This window comes from Littorina saxatilis, linkage group LG2 (assembly GCF_037325665.1).
Source record: "Littorina saxatilis isolate snail1 linkage group LG2, US_GU_Lsax_2.0, whole genome shotgun sequence".
In the NCBI taxonomy this organism is placed as follows: Eukaryota; Metazoa; Mollusca; class Gastropoda; order Littorinimorpha; family Littorinidae; genus Littorina; species Littorina saxatilis.
In genome coordinates, this window is record NC_090246.1 from 71,112,863 (window position 1) to 71,133,002 (window position 20,140).

General features: G+C 41.2%; 1 protein-coding gene across 2 annotated transcripts; it reads left to right on the forward strand.

Annotated features, from left to right (window-relative positions):
- Window positions 1–1,096: 1,096 nt before the first annotated feature.
- On the forward strand, window positions 1,097–11,316 carry LOC138959634 (integrator complex subunit 12-like). 2 transcript variants are annotated; one of them, XM_070331195.1, is made up of 8 exons: window positions 1,097–1,129; window positions 1,935–2,157; window positions 5,139–5,231; window positions 5,803–6,137; window positions 6,644–6,710; window positions 7,465–7,557; window positions 7,972–8,103; window positions 8,866–11,316. In XM_070331195.1, exons 2-8 carry the CDS (start codon window positions 2,032–2,034, stop codon window positions 9,286–9,288), a joined length of 1,269 nt encoding a protein of 422 aa, XP_070187296.1. In that variant the 5' UTR covers window positions 1,097–1,129; window positions 1,935–2,031; the 3' UTR covers window positions 9,289–11,316. The 2 variants fall into 2 exon arrangements, with proteins under 2 accessions (XP_070187296.1, XP_070187297.1); XM_070331196.1 differs by having other exon boundaries at window positions 7,975–8,103.
- The last annotated feature ends 8,824 nt before the right edge of the window (window positions 11,317–20,140 follow it).

The following is a 20,140-nucleotide window of genomic DNA, read 5'->3' on the forward strand; positions in this document are numbered from 1 at the left end:
ACGAACGGAAGAAAGAGCGAGAGACGGAGAAAGGGACAGAGAGAGAGACAATGACAATGACAATGACAGTTCTTAATTTAACGAGGGTAATAGATTAAGCAGTGATCTGCTTTTTTTTACATCTAGCCCTCGCCCTAAAGAGGGACTTACTAAAAACAAAAACAAAACACTTCTATATTCTAACAGATAACAAAAGTAAGAACACATTATACATATGTACACCAATGCATTGCATCAAGGAAAAATGCGAGTTCATTGCTGTGAAATTAGTGATAAAGAGCAGATTGCACTGACGCAACAAAGTGTAAAACACTATGCTCTTAGCCATACATTGCATTTACAAGCTGGAAACCAACCAAACAAACAATACATTGCATAGATCATCACACATCTAAATGGTTGTTTGTTTTTAAGTCCCTTCATCCGAAAAGGGTCTGTGTAAATTATACCAAAAAAGAGGGAGGGGCATGTTAAATTTTAAAAAAAAAATTAAAAAAAAACTTAAAATAGCATTTATTTTGACTTCATTAGATAAGACAAATATATGCTCTTACAAACATTTGTGCTGGCAGTTTGCTGCAGGAAGGTCGGAATAGAGTTCCAGAGACTGGTACCTGAATAAACTAAACTGGACTTCAACAAGTGTCAAGTCAATCCGAGGAATAAGAGTTAGACTTACGCTTTTTACTTTGAAACTGAGAAGGCATGCATATCATCTTCTTCTTGATCAACGTTCAAAGCTGAATATGCATAAAGAAAAAGTTAACTTTGTGATCTTTTTCTTGATATTCTTTTTTCTCTCCTTTTTTGTTTGTTTTTTGCTCTTGATTACAATTAAGTCAGTGTGACACATACTTATTTACCATGATTGTACTGTTCAAATTGACAAATTCTTATTTCTCTTTCCTGTCCTGTCAACGTTTCGGTTTTATGATTTAACCCTTTATATGTTCAGTTTGTAAACGTAGCAACGAAAGGTACTGTGTAAAAGACGTGTTTTTTGTATGCCAACTATGCCTCAATATATATAAGCACTACTTTTTGAATCTCAGTAGTTTTTCGAGTGGAGTGCGGTAAAAATACACATTTAAGAGTAACTTCCCCTCGCCGAAAGCGCAGTCGAGTAAAAGTAAGTATGCAACTTGTAAGCCTTGTTTAGTACCTTCCCAGCGTATCGATGTCACTTAATATAAATGTGAGAGTCAAAAATACAATGCGCAGTCAAGTAATAATGCAAGTAAACAAATCATTATAGTACCAACAACACAATCTGATGAACACACACAGTGTCTCTCTCTCTCTCTCTCTCTCTCTCTCTCTCTCTCTCTCTCTCTCTCTCTCTCTCTCTCTCTCTCTCTCTCTCTCTCTCTCTCTCTCTCTCTCTCTCTCTCTCTCTCTCTTCTTCTTCTTCTTCTTCTTCTTAGTGATAGGTAGCCAACATCAGCATGGTGATGAATCTGCTACGCTTGGGGGATGGTGGTTCCGGTCTATTGCTTGGTCAGGGGTGAAGTTCAGGGGGGGGGGGGGGGGGGGGGGGGGGTTGGGGGTAGGGGGAGGTTGGGGGTAGGGGGGGGGGGGGGATGATGGGTCAGTGGAGAGTTGCCAGCCTGGCCTGAAAGGATGCCAGGGATGGCGCTGTGGCAGTTTCTACAGGCAGGCGGTTCCACTCTGGAATGGTGCGCGGGAAGAATGTTTTGTGCCTGTACTGTAGGCTGTCCTAGAGTGGGGGATTTCTCTCTCTCTCTCTCTCTCTCTCTCTCTCTCTCTCTCTCTCTCTCTCTCTCTCTCTCTCTCTCTCTCTCTCTCTCTCTCTCTCTCTCCCTCTCTCTCTTTTGTTCTTGAATACACTTAACAAGTTAACTGTTGGCTTTTTTTTTTAAAGCAGAGTCGTGTTGAAATTATTTTGTAAAGAATTTGTCCTGGGATGTGAGCAGGTGTAAGGACAGCCTGACTGCATCAGTACATGCATTCACCTGAGCTGAGAGGAAGAACTTCAAGAAGCTCTGTATAACCTGCACATATCCCAGGAAAATGGCCACCTTGGAGTTGGACCCAGTGTTTGTGAAGGCACTGCGACTACTTCACTCCAAAGCCAAGGATTCCACGGTTCAACTTAGGGCCATGGTGGATGATGCCATTTCTGCAAGAAAGTTCAAGGTACAGGCAAATCCAGCTAACTCACAAACGGTTAAGTCAAAAGTTCGCTTAGCACACAAAGAAATTCTGGTCCGGAATTATCCCTCTTTATCTATGTGTACAAAGTACCCTGAGCTCGAAATGGGATTTCTCTTACGTAAGTCGAAAGACGGATAGCACACAACAGAAAGTCAGTCCCAAAGACAAAGTTTACTCTATATTTACTACAGCAACTCGAAACACGAAACTTGGCGTCTCACACTAGCGCATTGTGTAACCTTATTCCCTTCTTCTCTACACGGACGCCACACCGACTGGTCAGTCGGCACGCAATAAAGTATGAACTGAAGTTAGGAGGGGGCGAGGAGTAAGGAGGGGGCGAGGAGTAAGGAGAATTATCCAACTCCAAGAAAACATTCTGAAAAAGGTGGGGAAGTGGTGACAAGGCAGTGAACGCACTCACCATGCACTGACATCATACGAAAGCAGCCACACAAACACAGCACAGAGGCAGAGGCAGGTGTGCAGATGCTTTGTGAGAATAAGCGTTGAAAACCAGTTTGAATAAAAAAAAAACCCAGCAGATAGAGCCGCATGTCATAATCATTCTTCTTGTCTGGCTTTATTGACTGCATGCCGATCTTGTGGCAGTGACTTTTCACTCTTCAGTCGGACTGAACACAAACAGCTCTCACTCTCCCTCACTGACTACCCTAAGCCCTACAACTGATCTTTGGAAATTGTTTGGAAGAGTACACCTCTCTATTTCTCTCCAATGCTCTTCCTGCTGACTCCAGTGACACCGGACACCCCACTGAGTTTAGCCAGCTACCCCCCCACCCCCCCCCCCCCCCTCTCTCTCTCTCTCCCCAGCCATGTACTGTTTGGTGCTGTGGCCAGAGAGGTGTCACCGGCTAATTGAGGCCAGCTGCACCGCTGTTCACTCAGAGCAAAACTAGTTGACTGTGTCTAACTTTTGACAAAGCAACACAACTGAAGGGTTCACAGATTAGGTAACCGACTCACTGGTCAAGGCTGCAGGGAAACAAGAGTATCTTGTCAATGAAAGAGGTTACACACAGATACCCGATGCTGAGAACGGTGGCCGATTTTTCACTCTCTTTCTCGGAGGGCCTTCATCATTGCAGGGACTGCTGTAAAGAAATGCTTGCTCAGAAACTAACTCTTTTTGCATTGAAACATGCACCAGAACTGGTGGACACCATCGACAATGTCAAACATGAAATCGAAGCAGTTTACTTGAGGAAACGGTCGTCAGCAACTCAAACTTCTCTGTTTTCTTTTTTTAAGAAAATCTGAGGTGACTTTCTTTGTGGCCCCGCCCCCTCCCTCTGTAAGGACCCCCCTCCATAAGGACCGATTTTTGTCAGTATTTTCAAGGTCGCTAGAGAGGGGTTCCACTGTACTATGACCAAGTCGAAATTTCGGATAGGACACAATAACAATTCGGTCCCTTCAATTTCGTCTTATCCGGATTTGCCTGTAATTATAAACCTAATCAGGGATGGCCAAATCCACCGCCCGGTCGCCAGGGGCGAGTAAAAAGTCTGCCGGGCTAGTAGTAGTAGAAAACCCGTTGACAGCTTGCGCGGCTGGCAAGTGAAAATTATAGTCAAATGTAAAACTTTTGGTTGTAGTTTTAAAGCCATATAAACACTGCTGATGCAGGAACGTCTGTTGTCTGCAAAATCATCGCCATGTTCTAGTGAAACAAAAACGATGATCCTGTGCGTGTCACAGCTGGGTTTTTTGTGTAAACAAATCTAACACTCATAATTAATTGTGTGGTATCAGGTTAGCAACATGTCTGGCGGGCTAGTGACTTTCTTGAAGTTACTCGCCCGGTTGAGATTTGGCCATCCCTGCTAATGATACCAAACGTTTTGAAATACGTTCATCCAGAAAAATAGTGTTTCTTTTCCTCCTCCGCCCCAAGTTTCTGCTCTAGTTACCAGTCCTAGTTATACAGTGGAACCTCCCATAATGACCCCTCCTAAAAACGACCCCCTGCATTTGCCAACCGATTTTCTGGGTACGGATGTGTTTCACACTGTAACAATAACCTCTGAATGTCAACGTCCTCCTTTCTCAGACGACCAACCTACCAATAAAGGGTCAATAACAACTTTCAGTGTTTCACCTTAATTATTACCAGTGAGTGTCAAAGTTCGTAACTACTCATCACACTTGGTACGCGCCATTAGTCACGTATTGGGGACAGACCATCATGAGCAAGGTGTGGAAGTCAGCAGTCAGTATAGCTTGTGCAAATCTAGTGGCCTGTGGCTGTCCCCATCACACCTTTTAGTTTTACTGACGTGATCGGTATCGCGTTAGTCTGGAAGTAGGAAAACCCCAGATTCAATCAGTAATCGAAGATCAGGACTCTTTTTGCAACAGGTAGGAAAGCGGAGAAATCTATGACAACGGTTGAAAAAACATTCAAAGAGAAGTTGCCTCCCCTGTGTCAAAACTCTACCCTCGAATTCCCAATAAAGATTCCTCCTTTTTACAACCAAATTTTCTGGACATTTTCAAGGTAGTTAGTAAGAGGTTTTAGTCAGACTTTCTTCCTGTTCAGTTAGCTTAATTTGTTCTTTCTCCCTAGTCTGTATGTGTGTCTGTTTTTTGTTTTTAATAAAACAAATCATTTAAAAAAAAATTATGTTCACGGAAAAAAAGTATATGGTCAGCAGGGAAAGAAAGGTTGGGTAACCTAACCACTCTTATTTTTTTTTCGTTAGTCAAACAAAATTGTGTTTGCTGCTGCTAGATGTTCAGGGATTCAAATGCTGACTGCTAATGGCAGATAACGGTGATGATGTTGCGTTTCTATTTCTAACTTAACTTGTGAAGAACAGATAACTTTTACCTGCATGAGCATCTATCAAGGGAATCTTCTCCTTTTTGTTTAATATGTGTGGCATTCCCTTAACTACCCTCCCTCAAATATGTTATTTTATGTAATTTGTGCATTGCAGACATCTGATGGAGATGGAAAATCTATGGACAGAGCGGCGGCAAAGGAAGAAGAAGCCAAGAAGAGAGAAGCTGAGAAAAGAAAATTTGATAAAGTGAGTACTGACTACTGACTCACATTCAGCATGAAAGATAGGCTTAGCAATAAAATTGATAAACGTTAAGGAGGATATTTTATTGGAATTAAAATAAATGAGTTTCCTGTTACTGGTTAAAGGGGAAAAAAGCACAGATTTTACAGTTCGAAGCTCATGAATGAAAAATACATTAAAAAAAAATACTGTGTTTTGTAATTCTGAGGATTTCTTGAGTCTTTGCATGGTTTTATGGCTATATGATATACTATTGTTAGCTGCTTTATTTGCACACCACGTAGTCGGCTGGACGTTAAGCAACAAATAAACAAACAAACAAACAAATTTGCACACCAGTTATTGCATGCAGCTTCAGTAATTTGATTAATATTAATTTTTGATTTTATGCTTCTTTTTAGCAGAAGTTGAGGTGCGCTGTGAAACATTTATTTTGGTTTTACTACTTCATAGTTCATTTGTTAATTCACAGGTACTTTATGTATTTTTATCTGGTGTCACTCTGCTTGAGTCTTTGATTTGACATAGATAATATTTCATGTATCATGATTTTATTGATTATTGTTTGTTTTAGCTGAAGGCTGATCTGGCTGACCTGGAGGGTAGTGATGTCAAGAAGGCTAAGACAGAATCAGCTAAAGAAGACAGAAAGGAGCGGGAGAGAGAGAAGGAGAAAGAAAAACATAGGAAAGAAAAGGACAAGAGAGAGCAGGAAAAGGAGAGAGAGCGTCAAGAGAGAGAGAAGCAGAAGGAGTTGGAGCGAGAAAGGGAGAGAGAGAAGGAGAAAGCCAAACTGAAGGAGAAGGAGCCAGAGTCTGATGAGAGCACAGAGGAAGACGATAACGTCACCATGACGATGGACACTGATGACTTTGCCTTTGGCCTTGGTGTCTGCTGTGAAGTTTGCAAGTGAGAAGATTGCAATGTGAATGATTTTAAGATAACAATGTGCCCTGTCTCTGAATTTACCCAAGCATGTTCCGGATGATAATTTGTTTGGCTTGTACTTAGCAAAATCTGTTGCAGCAAACCATGTGTAGTATTTATTCCATATTACGTTGGCACCCCCCTTTTAAGATCCCCCAATAATGTAAGACTTCATCCTTCTAAACACCTTGCTTTTTCAGATTTTCTGTTCATAACCTCTGTAAATTTACCCCCAATTTATGACTTCTTCGTTTTGTAAGGCCTGATTTTCTCAGATGTTTGAAGGTCTTAACATGGGGGTTCCACTGTACTAAAAATATGTGTGGTAAAAAAAAAAAATCTCCTGGAATTCATTTTGCGGTCAGTATAGCTTTTGAGAACAATGCACAAAACAAATCATTTCCCCTTGTACGTGTGGTATGTGTTTGAACATCTTTGTGTCTTGTTATTTCTCTGACATTTTTTAAGCAGCTGTGGTTTATTTACAGAAAATTTGATGTGACCTCTGGAAATCAGCTAGTTGAGTGCCAGGAATGCCACGCCCTCTATCACCAGGTAATTGATGTGGAGGCTATTCTTCTTCTGCTGCGTTCATGGGCTGAAACTTCCACATACACTTGTGCTTTATTTACGAGTTGGTTTTTATAAGTATGACCATTTTTATCCTGCTATTTAGGCAGCCATATGCTGCTTTCGAGGGATGCATGCTTGGTATTTTCGTGTTTCTATAACCCACTGGACTCGGACATGGATTACAGGATTTTTTCCATGCACACTTGGTATTATGCTTGCATGTACACATGTAGGGGGATAAGACACAAGCAGTTCTGCACATAAGTTGGCCTGGGAGATCAGAAAATCTCTACCCTTATTTCACCATGTGCAGCCAGGATTTGAACTCTCAACCTTCCGCATGGGAGGCTGGTGTTTTATGCACTAGGCCATTGCGCACGTCACATTGAGGCTATTTCCCCGCTCATTTCATATAGGACCTTGTCAAAGTGTAACTTACCATGCACAGAGCATTGATGTTTGATGTATAAAGTATCTGATACATTGAGGTGTTGAAAGTACTGACATTGGATAATCAAGTCTTTAACTGCAGATCATACTATTACTAAGTGATATGTTAAATACAGTCAAGGTAAAATGATAATAGCTGGTTGCAGAACAATTAATAGATGTTCCAATCAAAGTTTAATCATGTATGACCCTATGAGTGATCTTGTTTTGTTTTGTTTTGGGTTTCACAATTTAAAGTGCTGGTTGGTTTCTACGATAATGCACATGTAATTCTTGTTGATTTCAGGAGTGTCACAAGCCTCCTGTGACAGAGAGAGACGTCAACGACCCCCGCTTTGTGTGGTACTGCCAGAAATGCACCAAATCCATGAAGAAAATGGTATGTCTTAAATTTTGGGCATCACCAGACAATATCAGCGCTTTGAGTAGGGATTAACCCTGGATACATGCGTTCTAAAAATACATGCACTCTAAAAATATTATGAATTATTATTATTATCCCAAATTGGATTAGAAGAAAGAAAATGGTATCATATTTAGCGCACGCAGCATGGCATACACATCATAGTAAGTTGTTCATCCCAATCGCAGGATAAAGCTGATCAGAATCGTGGAACATGCTCCGGATGTTGTGAAAAGTTTGTCCAAGGTAAAGGGGCTCTTATTCTTCCAGATCGCTGAAAATCTCAACTAAGTTATTTCCGGAACGCTGCCAACGTGGTGTGTATCCATGAACATTCAGACTCTATCATACTTTTCTTCATTGTTCTGCTACATGTAATGGTTTGTTTAGCAGGCAGCCCAGAAGCCACCGAAGTCCAAGCCCACACCCCCACCATCGGCCAGCAAAGAGTCTCCAAGCTCCAAGTCCAGCAAGGTTGACCCTCTGACCACTGCTCTCCCCTTCAAACGCGTGGAGGTCAAAGTAAGGATTTGTTTTGGTCAGGTTTATTTTTAATTTTTTATTTGTACTGTTTGGGTAAGTCTGAATGTTTGGGCATTTTATATTTGACCTTTATTGTGCTGGATTTTGTTTGTTTGCTTCCTAGTTTGTTTGATTTTTTTTCACATTTAAAAATGTGTTAAGCTTTTCCTAGTGCAGGCAAGAATTGTATCTTTTTCTTGAACACAAGCATCAACTGCTCTACTCATATGTAGCATTCCGCCCCAATGACATGACTCTTTCTTTTCTTCTTTTTTAGAATCTTACTCAGACTTGAGTCCCAGCACAATGTCTGTATTGTGTATTTCAAATTATTCATTTTTCACTTTCTGTATCGTATATGAAGATATGGAATGCGCTTTTATATTTTGAGATGTGTGCATCGCATGATTCTTAGTGGTTTAGACTGCAGCATTTATGTTAACTACCAGGGCCAAACAAATTGTGCATGTCTTTTTGAAGCCTGGACCCTTCTTCTTTGTCTTTTACCTCATAGAACATGTATCTGTGTGTGTGTGTGTGTGTGTGTGTGTGTGTGTGTGTAACTATCTTTTGTTATGTAAACCCAGTTTGCCTGGTGTTTTTGTTGTTGTTTTGTGTCAATTATTTGCATGCTTTCTATGCTCGTTAAACTTTTGCTCGTTTGTTTTGGAATGAAATTGGAAAGTGCCTGGAGCCAAATGATGGGACTCGCGCTTTTAAAAAGTTATTTATTATTAATATTATTATTATCTGTTTTTACAGCCACCCACAAGCAGCGTTAAAGAGTCACAGAACCTGACCACCACTCAGCCTCTCCGTGGTCTGGCCAGTCTGGCGGCCAACCTCTCCAAACCCAGCTCGTCCAAGTCTGAAGCCAAGTCCATGCAGCCTGGCTGGAAAACAGACATTGGGAGATCCAGCCACAAAGAAAGCGGTGAAAAGTCTTCACGTTCTGAGAGCTCTAAAAGCAGCAAGGAGAGCAAGGGAGAGAAATCCGGGTCTCCATCCTCGGCATCTGGCAGTAGTTCTGGAAGTGGAAAGGGTGGGACGTCTGGTAGTGGTAGTGGTAACGGCGGCAAACATCCTTCCATGTCTGGAAACACCATGGCTAATGCCAACAAAAGACTTCAGATGATGAAGAAGAATGCTGCTAAGAAACAGGAGAATAAAGTTCATGTCAAGTGAGTTCAGGGCTAGGTAGATGTATGGAACCCATGTGATTTTGACGTATTTTGTACTCTTGATTGTCTAAATTCGATCAGTACGGTCATTGAAACAAAAATCCCAGACTACTTTTCTTTACAACCACATCTTGAAGTCGATCCAGTTTGCCTGTTTTTTCAACTCTGATGGCATTTCACGTGATGCATATAAATGCCCGTTATTATTATTATTATTTAAGTTATTGAGACATCCCAGTGCACTAAGGGATTTATAGAGCAAATCGAGAAAATTCATTATTGAACGAAGCGCATAGCGCTGAGTTCAATAATTATTTTCGAGATTTGCTCTATAAATCCCTTAGTGCACTGGGATTGTTTCAATAACGATATTGTCAGTACCGCCATAGAAAAAAGAAGATTCCAAACGCACACTTTGCTACGCGCATTTGAATAGGCATAACTGTGTGGTCAGGTCGTGTACAGTAAGATCTACTTTTGTGTGGGCCGGTGTCTCAAGTGTGTCGTGCTTTCGTCACACGCATTTTAATTTCTGTTGGTAGATTCCAGTGTAGCGTTAAAGCTAAACAGTGATGATCTTTCAGAGAGACCTCATTTGAACTCGGAGAAAGGACTGTGCTCTTCATTATTTGCGATTCGAAACCTTCAGTCGAGCGTCGATGGATTGACTGTGCGGAGTGACTCCCCTTGAATTGACAACCCCCATGAAGGACTCGACGGTTCGCACATTTTCAAAATAAATGTGGCATATATCTCGTGTTGTATCTTCACTCATCGGGGAGTCTGATACTAAATATGAACGGTAAGAATGCTCTGAACCCTACACGTATTATATCCCCATCGTTTTTTCGTTCACATTTGCCCAACATGTTAATTTGCTGAGCGGGGTTTATGTCGTCTGCTACTGCTAGGCTAGAACAATCGAACCACTGCAGTCTGCACTGTCACTGAGTCTGCACGAATAAGGCAGGCTGGTAGATCTAATAAGTCTTATAATTATATGGTAAGAACGTTCTGAACCCTACACGTTTTCGATTACGATTGTTCTTGCCTTGAAATAATAATTCGGAAACCATTCATTTACTGAACTGATGCAGTCGTATTTCAGTGTAGTCTGCTAGAGTCGATCGAATCAGTCTTCCAAATGCTGTGTACGTTATCGGAATAACACTTGTGTTTTAAGTTAGCCGATGGGAATTGTATACTAACTCATCATTTGGTAATGTGGATGATAAGCTACATGCCACTAACACGGCATATTATGAGAAGAATCTATGCAAGTCGGCGAAAATGAGATGAAACACAGCGGCTTCTATTTTTAGATCAGTGCCACTGTGGCACAGGCACATGCAATCTGTCAGAAAAAAAACCCCACTTCTGCTTTAATTGAGAAGCAGGGAATTTATGGTCATTTGGTATTGTGGAGAATATAAGCTACATGTCATTAATTAATTCTGAGGATGAGAGTACAGTCTCGCTTTGGCAAAGGGCGTAAGAATACGCTCTGTGGAAAAGTTAGCGCACTCCAAGAGTGCGCTAACAGATTTAAGCGCATCGCCATTAGCCAATCAACTGGTTCACATCAGTCATGTGACACCAGTACTTACTGACAATTATTATTATTATTATTAACCCAGTTAAGTGATCAAAAGGTTATTGCAATATGAGTCTCATAAGAAGTGATGCGACTAGAGCAGTTGATTGGGACACAAGCACAAAAAACACAGCCGTTTGCATTTTTTCATCATGCCAAAACGACAGTGCAATGACAGCGTGTGCATCATCCTTGAATGTTTCAAATGCAGTGTGGAATACACTCATTTTTCTGAAAACACATATAGACGGGTCATTCTCTGGAAAGGTATACCGGTGGGGGTAGTGCGATTTGAAGGTTTTTTTCTACACACTGTGACATCAATAAACAGGTTATACTTAAAATCCATTAACTTTAAGTATTTTGTTTAAATATTGCAAATTTTGGGTTCCCAGAGGTCTGTGTATGTGATGAAATGAATAAATACTGGTTTTCTTGGATTGACTGAAAGAGTCGGAGAGATTAAACCAGTCCTTAGTTTTAAACGGAAATGACACAAAACCATATTGGTTTGTATTTGTTTAAAAGTCGGGCATAATTGTCCACAGACTGAAACCAATATTGCACACTGTAAAGATTGTTTTTCCTTGACTGTGCTGGGAGTACATACATTTGTCACCACAAGCAAAACATTGGGGCAGTTTCCTACAATAGACGAATTCCAAAAATACCTCCGTTGGGTTTGTATGGGTTGTGGGAGAGTGACCTTTTCTTGCAAAACCTCCGACAAACAAAGAATGGACCAATCACTAGGTCCACGTGTTTCCGACAGACCCCTCGCTAGTGTTTGATCCATCGTTTGTTTGTCAGAGGTTTTGCAAGAAAAGGTCACTCTTCCACAAACCCGAAGGAGTTATTTCCAAACATCGTCTATTATCTCCTCTTGGTACCGCTGTCTTGCACAACTTGAACACTACAGCCTGAAGGTTATCAGGAGCATCGTCTGCTAGAACATGATTTCGTCACTGTCACTGCAAGACCTCGTATCCGACATTTTGAGCGAAACATTATTTTGCATGGTTGCCTCCCTTAAAATTTTTCGCACCTTTTGGAAAGACTTTGGAATCGATAGCTTTCTTGGAAACGCTTATTATAGCTAGTGTCAAAAGCTCGTATGTGAATTCGCATCCAAACAAATGAGGAGAATGTCTTATTTACCTGATCCAAATGAGTTGAATTTTAGTCTCAGCATGCACCAGATTGCACAGATTTTAATGTACCATTTAAAAAATTTCGGGGGAGCATGCCCCCGAACCCCCCAAGAGAAAAGGGATTTCCTCTTTTTTCATCACAAGAGAGTCCCACCCCTTCAGAATGATGCAGATACGAGGTTTGCAGGAACTTGTGCGCATCACTTTTATATCTTGTTTGTGTGTCAGTAGGTGGGTTTATCATGGTTGTGGATACTGTTTCCCAAACCAACCAAAAACATTTGTGTTTTAAGTCACTTTTGGGATCAGAATATTATTACTGGGGTTTTAAGAATGAGATATTAACGCTCTCTGTCTCTCTCTTTTATGTCTCTTCAACTATGTCTTTGTCTCTCTGTCTCTCTCTTTCTCTCTCTCTCTGTCAGTTCCTGTCTGTCTCTCTGCCTCCCCCTTTCTCTCCTGCCCCCCCCCCCCCCCCCAGTCTCTCTCTCTCTCTCAATCTCTCTCTCCCTCTCTCTCTCCGTCAGTTCCTCTCTCTCTCTCTGCCTTAAATTACCCTTTCTCTCCTGCCTCTCTCTCTCTCTCTCTCTCTCTCTCTCTCTCTCTCTCTCTCTCTCTCTCTCTCTCTCTCTCTCTCTCTCTCTCTCTCTCTCTCTCTCTCTCTCTCAGTCTTTCTCTGTCTTTGTCTGTCTGAACCTACGAACTCGCATCTGCGAAATTGCATAAATCCTTTTTTCTGCTTGTTCATACAAAACTAAAGGTTTTAAACAATTTTGTCTCGTCATTATTGTTGAGTTTGTGAATGCAAAACCTCGTATACACAAGAAAACAGCCCATGACTTAGGGTCAATTCCTCGTATCTGCACATTTTTATACCTACGTCACGCGCACTGCATAATTATGATCAACACAAAAAGATACACGAAGCCTCCCCAGTACATTAGAAGTCCATGGAAGGCAGAATTTTACAGGTAACATTAACACAGATTTTTTTAAAAACGTTTTTCTCAAAACTGCAAAACTGCACATACGAGGTCTTGCACTGACAGCGACGATTTGTGGTTTGAAGAAAGTCAACAATGAGCATGCTGTAGCAGAGGTTGCAAATGAGAGCAACAATAAAGTGAGTGTGTGTCCCAAGGGGCGATAACCCTAGAAAACTCAGGGAGGGTGAGATAAGCATTGTTGCAATAATGCTGGTTATATGTTAAATCTAGGAAACGGTTCCTCTTCTTCTGCGTTCGTGGGTTAAAACTCCCATGTACACTCGTGTTTTTGCATGAGTGGAATTTTATGTGTATGACCGTTTTTACCCCACCAAGCATGCTGGGTATTTTCGTGTTTCTATAACCCACCGAACTCTGACATGGATTACAGGATCTTTTACGTGTGCACTTGGTCTTGTGCTTGCGTGTACACGCGAAGGGGGATAAGCCACTAGCAGGTCTGCACATAAGTTGACCTGGGAGATCGGAAAAATCTCCACACTTAACCCACCAGGCGACCGCGGCCGGGATTTGAACCCTCGACCTTCCGATTAAGAGGCCGACGTCTTACCACCCCGCCACAGCAGTGATTCATTCTAAAGTGACAAGAATGATTGAATAAATACTGAGAATCATCAGTAACTGCCCTGAAAGATACATGTTCACAGTAACTTGAACAAAAGGAACATTAAAAACAAATTATGAACTGGTGAGTGTGTGTGTGTGTGCTGAGAGAAGGATATTTATGAGATTTATATATATCTGATGAGTAGATAACACATTTGAACTGCTATTTTGCAAAACTGCACAAAGGTCGTATTTATCCAAGCATGAAAAACTATGCTACATCATTTTGTAGCTGAATGTACCGACATACATGTATTTGATTAAAACAATAAAAGTTTACTGGCACAGATGCACACACACACACACACACACACACACACACACACACTCACACACACACACACACACACACAAGCACATACACAGACACACGCACACACAAACACACACACAGTGCAAACTTGTTTTACACTTCAGTCAGAAGAGAAGCAGACACATTCTTAGGTTGTGCACTCATTCGATACATCCAGAAAAGAAGTATAAACCAAGCTATTGTTGAGAACATTATTACAAACAAACCTACGTACTAGCCCATCTTACAGGACAACCAAGAACAATCTTTGTTGGTCAATGAGCGATTTCACAAAAACTGACAGACAGAATAAATTTGTGTTTTGTGCACGTATGTGTGTGTGTACAGTGCCTGTTTGTGCATGTGCATTCGTGAAACTCGTGCATTCTAATATTTTTCTGTAGGTTAGTCTGAGCAAACAGTACGAATTCTGTACAGCAGTTGACAAGAGGACTCATCGTCATGAATTATTTGTTTTTAAGAAAAACAAAAACAAAAACATAATACAAAGTCAAAATTTAAAACAGTTGCATATCGCATAATACAAGCAACAATCAATCGAACAAACAATCAGACTGACAAACAAACGTACACAAAAAAGCAAGCAAACTAAAAAAAAAAGGGCTGTCAACTAACTGCTTTGTACCTTAAAGAAATTTGGACCCCCCCCCCCCCCCTTTAAAATGATGTGATCCGCCCCTGCGTTGTAGTTCACAGGAAATGCGCTGATAAGCATAATAATTAATCAAAATAATGCTCTCAGTGCACCTGAGGGCACAATCTAAGCTAAATTTACTCTTAAGATGATTCTCAAAGGTTCAATGCTTCATGCTGCGTGATCCTTTTATTCCTGTCCACAAGCCTTGCTCCCATGGGGTCGCCTTCACGGGGCGGGAGCGTTTAAACAGAGCTACCCCACCCCTTTACTTCTCTTCTTTTGTCTTATTTCTGCCTTACCAGTCCTTTCACCTATATTTCCTTCCAAGAAAACTCTCCCTACTATTCCCTGCAGTTTTCCAATTCTTTTCTTGTCTTATTTCTACCTGACTGGATCCATCACCTTTATTTCACTTACCAAAAGTCTTCTTTTCCACATCCTTATTTCTCTGCACCCCGCATGTCGTAAGAGGCGACTAACGGATTCTGTTTCTCCTTTTACCCTTGTTAAGTGGTTCTTGTATAGAATATAGTCAATGTTTGTAAAGATTTTAGTCAAGCAGTATGTAAGAAATGTTTAGTCCTTTGTACTGGAAACTTGCATTCTCCCAGTAAGGTCATATATTGTACTACGTTGCAAGCCCCTGGAGCAATTTTTTGATTAGTGCTTTTGTGAACAAGAAACTGGCTCTATCCCATCTCCCTCCTTTCCCCTATCCCATCTCCCCCCTTTCCCTCGTCGCGATATAACCTGCGTGGTTGAAAACGACGTTAAACACCAAATAAAGTCCACAAGCCGATTTGCATCAACTTCAGTTTCAGCTGAGCAATTTGAAGCAAGTTGTATAGGTCGTTTAAATGCACACCCCTTTCCCGTGCAAACTGATCGTATTGGATTCGGCATCTCAGATTTCGCCAGGCATGAAATAAAACAATCCCTCCACTTTAGACACATACACAAAATCAACACGTCCCTGGCTGCTCCTTGTGCTGGCAGAGTGGGTCTGTTTTGTATGAATTAGTTTCTTGAAAGGTCATCGGTGACATTTAGGAAATCAATTCATTGACAAATTCCTACCGTCAGCACAGGAAGCAGTCAATGTCTAAGTATGGCTGATGGGGTCTATGTCGACCAAAAGAGTGGGATTCCCTGTAGGTGGAGTTCCACAGGATTTAGTTCCTGTAGCGTGTCGCTGATATCGCTGAAAGTCACGTGATGCTTGGCAACATCGGTAGAATTTGATGTTTTTCAATCTTTTTTGATATTTCTTAGAAATTCGAGTATGGTTTTCAAGTTTTATTGAAAAATTCCACCCTGTGGGATAGGGAATCCCCCTCCATGAACTCCACCTACAGGGAATCCCACTCTTTTGGTCGACATAGACCCCATCAGCCTAAGTATGTGTCTAAGTGGAGGTATGGTCTTATCCGCCATGTTGCATCCTGGGAAGATTTTCAGTGGAGGGGTTGTGCCTTTAGATCCCTGTCACTTGCTGCTGGAGTAAACAGCTTTTTACATTTAGTCAAGTTTTGACTAAATGTTTTAACATAGAGGGGGAATCGAGACGAGGGTCGTGGTGTGTGTGTGTGTGTGTGTGTGCCGGTGTGTGTGTACGTGTGTCTGTGTGTGTGTGTAGAGCGATTCAGACTAAACTACTGGGCCGATCTTTATGAAATTTGACATGAGAGTTCCTGGGTATGATATCCCCGGATGTTTTTTTTAATTTTTTCGATAAATACCTTTGATGACGTCATATCCGGCTTTTTGTAAAAGTTGAGGCGGCACTGTCACACCCTCATTTTTCAATTAAATTGATTGAAATTTTGGCAAAGCAATCTTCGACGAAGGCCGTGGTTTGGTATTGCATTTCAGCTTGGTGGCTTAAAAACTAATGAGTGAGTTTGGTCATTGAAAATCGGAAACTTGTAATTAAAATTATTTTTTTATTAAACGATCCAAAAACAATTTCATCTTATTCTTCGTCATTTTCTGATTCCAAAAACATATACATATGTTATATTTGGATTAAAAACAATCTCTGAAAATTAAAAATATAAAAATTATGATGAAAATTAAATTTCCGAAATCGATTTAAAAACTATTTCATCTTATTCCTTGTCGGTTCCTGATTCAAAAAACATATAGATATGATATGTTTGGATTAAAAACACGCTCAGAAAGTTAAAACGAAGAGAGGTACAGTAAAGCGTGCTATGAAGCACAGCGCGCCAAACAGGCTCGTCACTTTCACTGCCTTTTGCACTAGCGGCGGACTACGTTCAGTTTCATTCTGTGAGTTCCACAGCTTGACTAAATGTAGTAATTTCGCCTTACGCGACTTGTTTTTATATTTAGTCAAGTTTTGACTAAATATTTTAACATCGAGGGGGAATCGAAACGAGGGTCGTGGTGTATGTGCGTGTGTCTGTGTGTGTGTGTGTGTGTGTGTATAGAGCGATTCAGACTAAACTACTGGACCGATCTTTATGAAATTTGACATGAGAGTTCCTGGGTATGAAATCCCCGAAGGTTTTTTTCATTTTTTTGATAAATGTCTTTGATGACGTCATATCCGGCTTTTCGTGAAAGTTGAGGCGGCACTGTCACGCCCTCATTTTTCAACCAAATTTGTTGACATTTTGGTCAAGTAATCTTCGACGAAGCCCGGACTTCGGTATTGCATTTCAGCTTGGTGGCTTAAAAATTAATTAATGACTTTGGTCATTAAAAATCTGAAAATTGTAAAAAAAAATAAAAATTTATAAAACGATCCAAATTTACGTTTATCTTATTTTCCATCATTTGCTGATTCCAAAAACATATAAATATGTTATATTCGGATTAAAAACAAGCTCTGAAAATTAAATATATAAAAATTATTATCAAAATTAAATTGTCCAAATCAATTTAAAAACACTTTCATCTTATTCCTTGTCGGTTCCTGATTCCAAAAACATATAGATATGATATGTTTGGATTAAAAACACGCTCAGAAAGTTAAAACGAAGAGAGGTACAGAAAAGCGTGCTATCCTTCTTAGCGCAACTACTACCCCGCTCTTCTTGTCAATTTCACTGCCTTTGCCATGAGCGGTGGAGTGACGATGCTACGAGTATACGGTCTTGCTGAAAAATGGCATTGCGTTCAGTTTCATTCTGTGAGTTCGACAGCTACTTGACTAAATATTGTATTTTCGCTTTACGCGACTTGTTTTTTTTTACCACGTGTGCGTTCAAGCTCCAGGGATGTGTATGCCGCAAAACGGCTGAGGACTGGGTGGCCGAGTGGTAACGCACTTAATTGCGCTCGGAAGCGAGACTGGGTTGCGAGTTCGACCCTGGGTCAGGGCGTTAGCAATTTTCTCCCCCCTTTCCTAACCTAGGTGGTGGGTTCAAGTGCTAGTCTTTCGGATGAGACGGAAAAACCGAGGTCCCTTCGTTGTACACTACATAACATTGGGGTGTGCACGTTAAAGATCCCACGATTGACAAAAGGGTCTTTCCTGGCAAAATGGTATAGGCATAGATAAAAATGTCCACCAAAATACCCGTGTGACTTGGAATAATAGGCCGTGAAAAGTAGGATATGCGCCGAAATTAATGGCTGCGATCTGCTGGCCGATGTGAATGCGTTCTGTATTGTGTTAAAAAATTCCATCTCACACGGCATAAATAAATCCCTGCGCCTTGAATATGTGCGCGATATGAATTGCATAAAATAAAAATAAAAAAATAAAATAAATCCCTGCGCTTAGAACTGTACCCACGGAATACGTGCGATATAAGCCTCATATTGATTGATTGATTGATTAAAAACGGATAACTTTGTGTACTGTCATGCGATCGGTTTCTTCTTCTTGGTGTTCGCAGAGATGCGATCGGTTTAAGAACTTAGGAGTTATAGCTCCAAGAAAAGTAAGATAAGACTGGCGGGTCTTTTATGATTGTTAGTTCTGCTTGACTTTCTTTCGACAGGAGTTTAAGTGTGTTACTTACCGTGTTTCATCACTCACTCGCGTACGTACACACATTCATACACACACACACACACACACACATGCGCACGCCGGGCGCGCACACACGCACAGTAATATTCTGGCGGCCCGTCAATGATGTTCTTCTTTTTGTGTGGTACATGTGTGATGGAGTGGAAGGAGGACGAAGTTGATCATTTCAAGTAATAGACCCCGAAGAAAGAACACCAAATGGGTGCCTCTTTAGTGTCTTGCCCTGAACAAATAACACTTGCATTCGTCATGAACTTCACAAACGTGTAGGGAATGATAGACAAGAGTTCACTGGCACAGAGAGACGAATCACTTGATGCAACATTACTCAAGTTGAAACTCTGGAAAACCATGACTGTCGGTTCACATTTCTCTTTAATTCCTGTTTCTGCCTCTCCTCACCTCGCCAACCGACCGAAGCCGGTGGCCCAAGCCACAAGTACAACTTGCAGTCTACATCATGCATACACAAGTCCTTGTTCTCTCAAATTGAAACTCTGGAAAACCATGACTGTCGGTTCACATTTCTCTTTAATTCCTGTTTCTGCCTCTCCTCTCCTCGCCAACCGACCGAAGCCGGTGGCCCAAGCCACAAGTACAACTTGCAGTCTACATCATGCATGTGTTCTGCGCGAACTTAGAATCCGGTTTCATTCTAGAATGGACCGGGTCCAGGTTGGAATTCTAACCCTGCGCAAGTACAGGGGTGCCATTCTAGAATGAAACCCTTGAATAAAGGGGGCCGTAATGTTTGTAGGAAAGACAGAGTTGTCTTCCCTTGAATTATCTCCACCTGCACCTTCCCTTTGATAAAATGGGGCTGATTTGTCTACCCCTGAAAAAATCCTTTGGCGATCTTGCGATGTCATGTCATGTCAAGAAAGTTGACACTCCTGAGTACGCAATAAACAAAGGCAGACCATAGCAAGGGGGACTACCAGGGCGGTATTGTTTGCAGGGCAGTTGTTTTTGTGATGAGAGCCGGTTGCGGCCGCTTGCAATGTCAGCGCTGTCTCCCTCTCGGAAATGTCCGTTTTTTTGACAATTTTTTTGACAGACAGACAGACAGACGGTCAGACCGACTAACCGTCAGACAGACCAACAGAAGGACAGAGTGAGTTATAGAGCTGTTGTCACAGGTTTAAAAAAAAGTTGACATTATATCTTCACAGTTCAGAAGACCAACTTCATGTATATGAATACGATTAAAAGTTACAAGCGAGATCGGCAAAACACTGTCAGTCCGGAAATTTCCGTTCGTAGCGATCAGTGCTGAGTGTCTCTCAAAATCGTAATCACTTTCAGAACATCACAATCCCAATGTCTTTGAGTAAAGTGTAAAAAACCCGAGAAAAAAAACCCAACCAAACACACAAAAAACAAAAACAAACAGAAAATCCACATTTGTGGCTTTGGCTGTGTGATAGTCTAACTGAAATGACTATTCCAACTTGGACCCAAATTCCAACCTTGCGCACGGCCGATTCTAGAATGGACCAGCAACAAGGGTTTCATTCTAGAATGGCACCCCTGTACTTGCGC

Bases quoted from the DNA above. Each gene is read 5' to 3' on its own strand.
- LOC138959634 (XM_070331195.1), top strand. From the start codon at position 2,032: ATGGCCACCTTGGAGTTGGACCCAGTGTTTGTGAAGGCACTGCGACTA. The intron at 6,711-7,464 runs GTAATTGATGTG...TGTTGATTTCAG, and splicing joins GCCACGCCCTCTATCACCAG to GAGTGTCACAAGCCTCCTGT. The intron at 7,558-7,971 runs GTATGTCTTAAA...TGGTTTGTTTAG, and splicing joins CCAAATCCATGAAGAAAATG to CAGGCAGCCCAGAAGCCACC.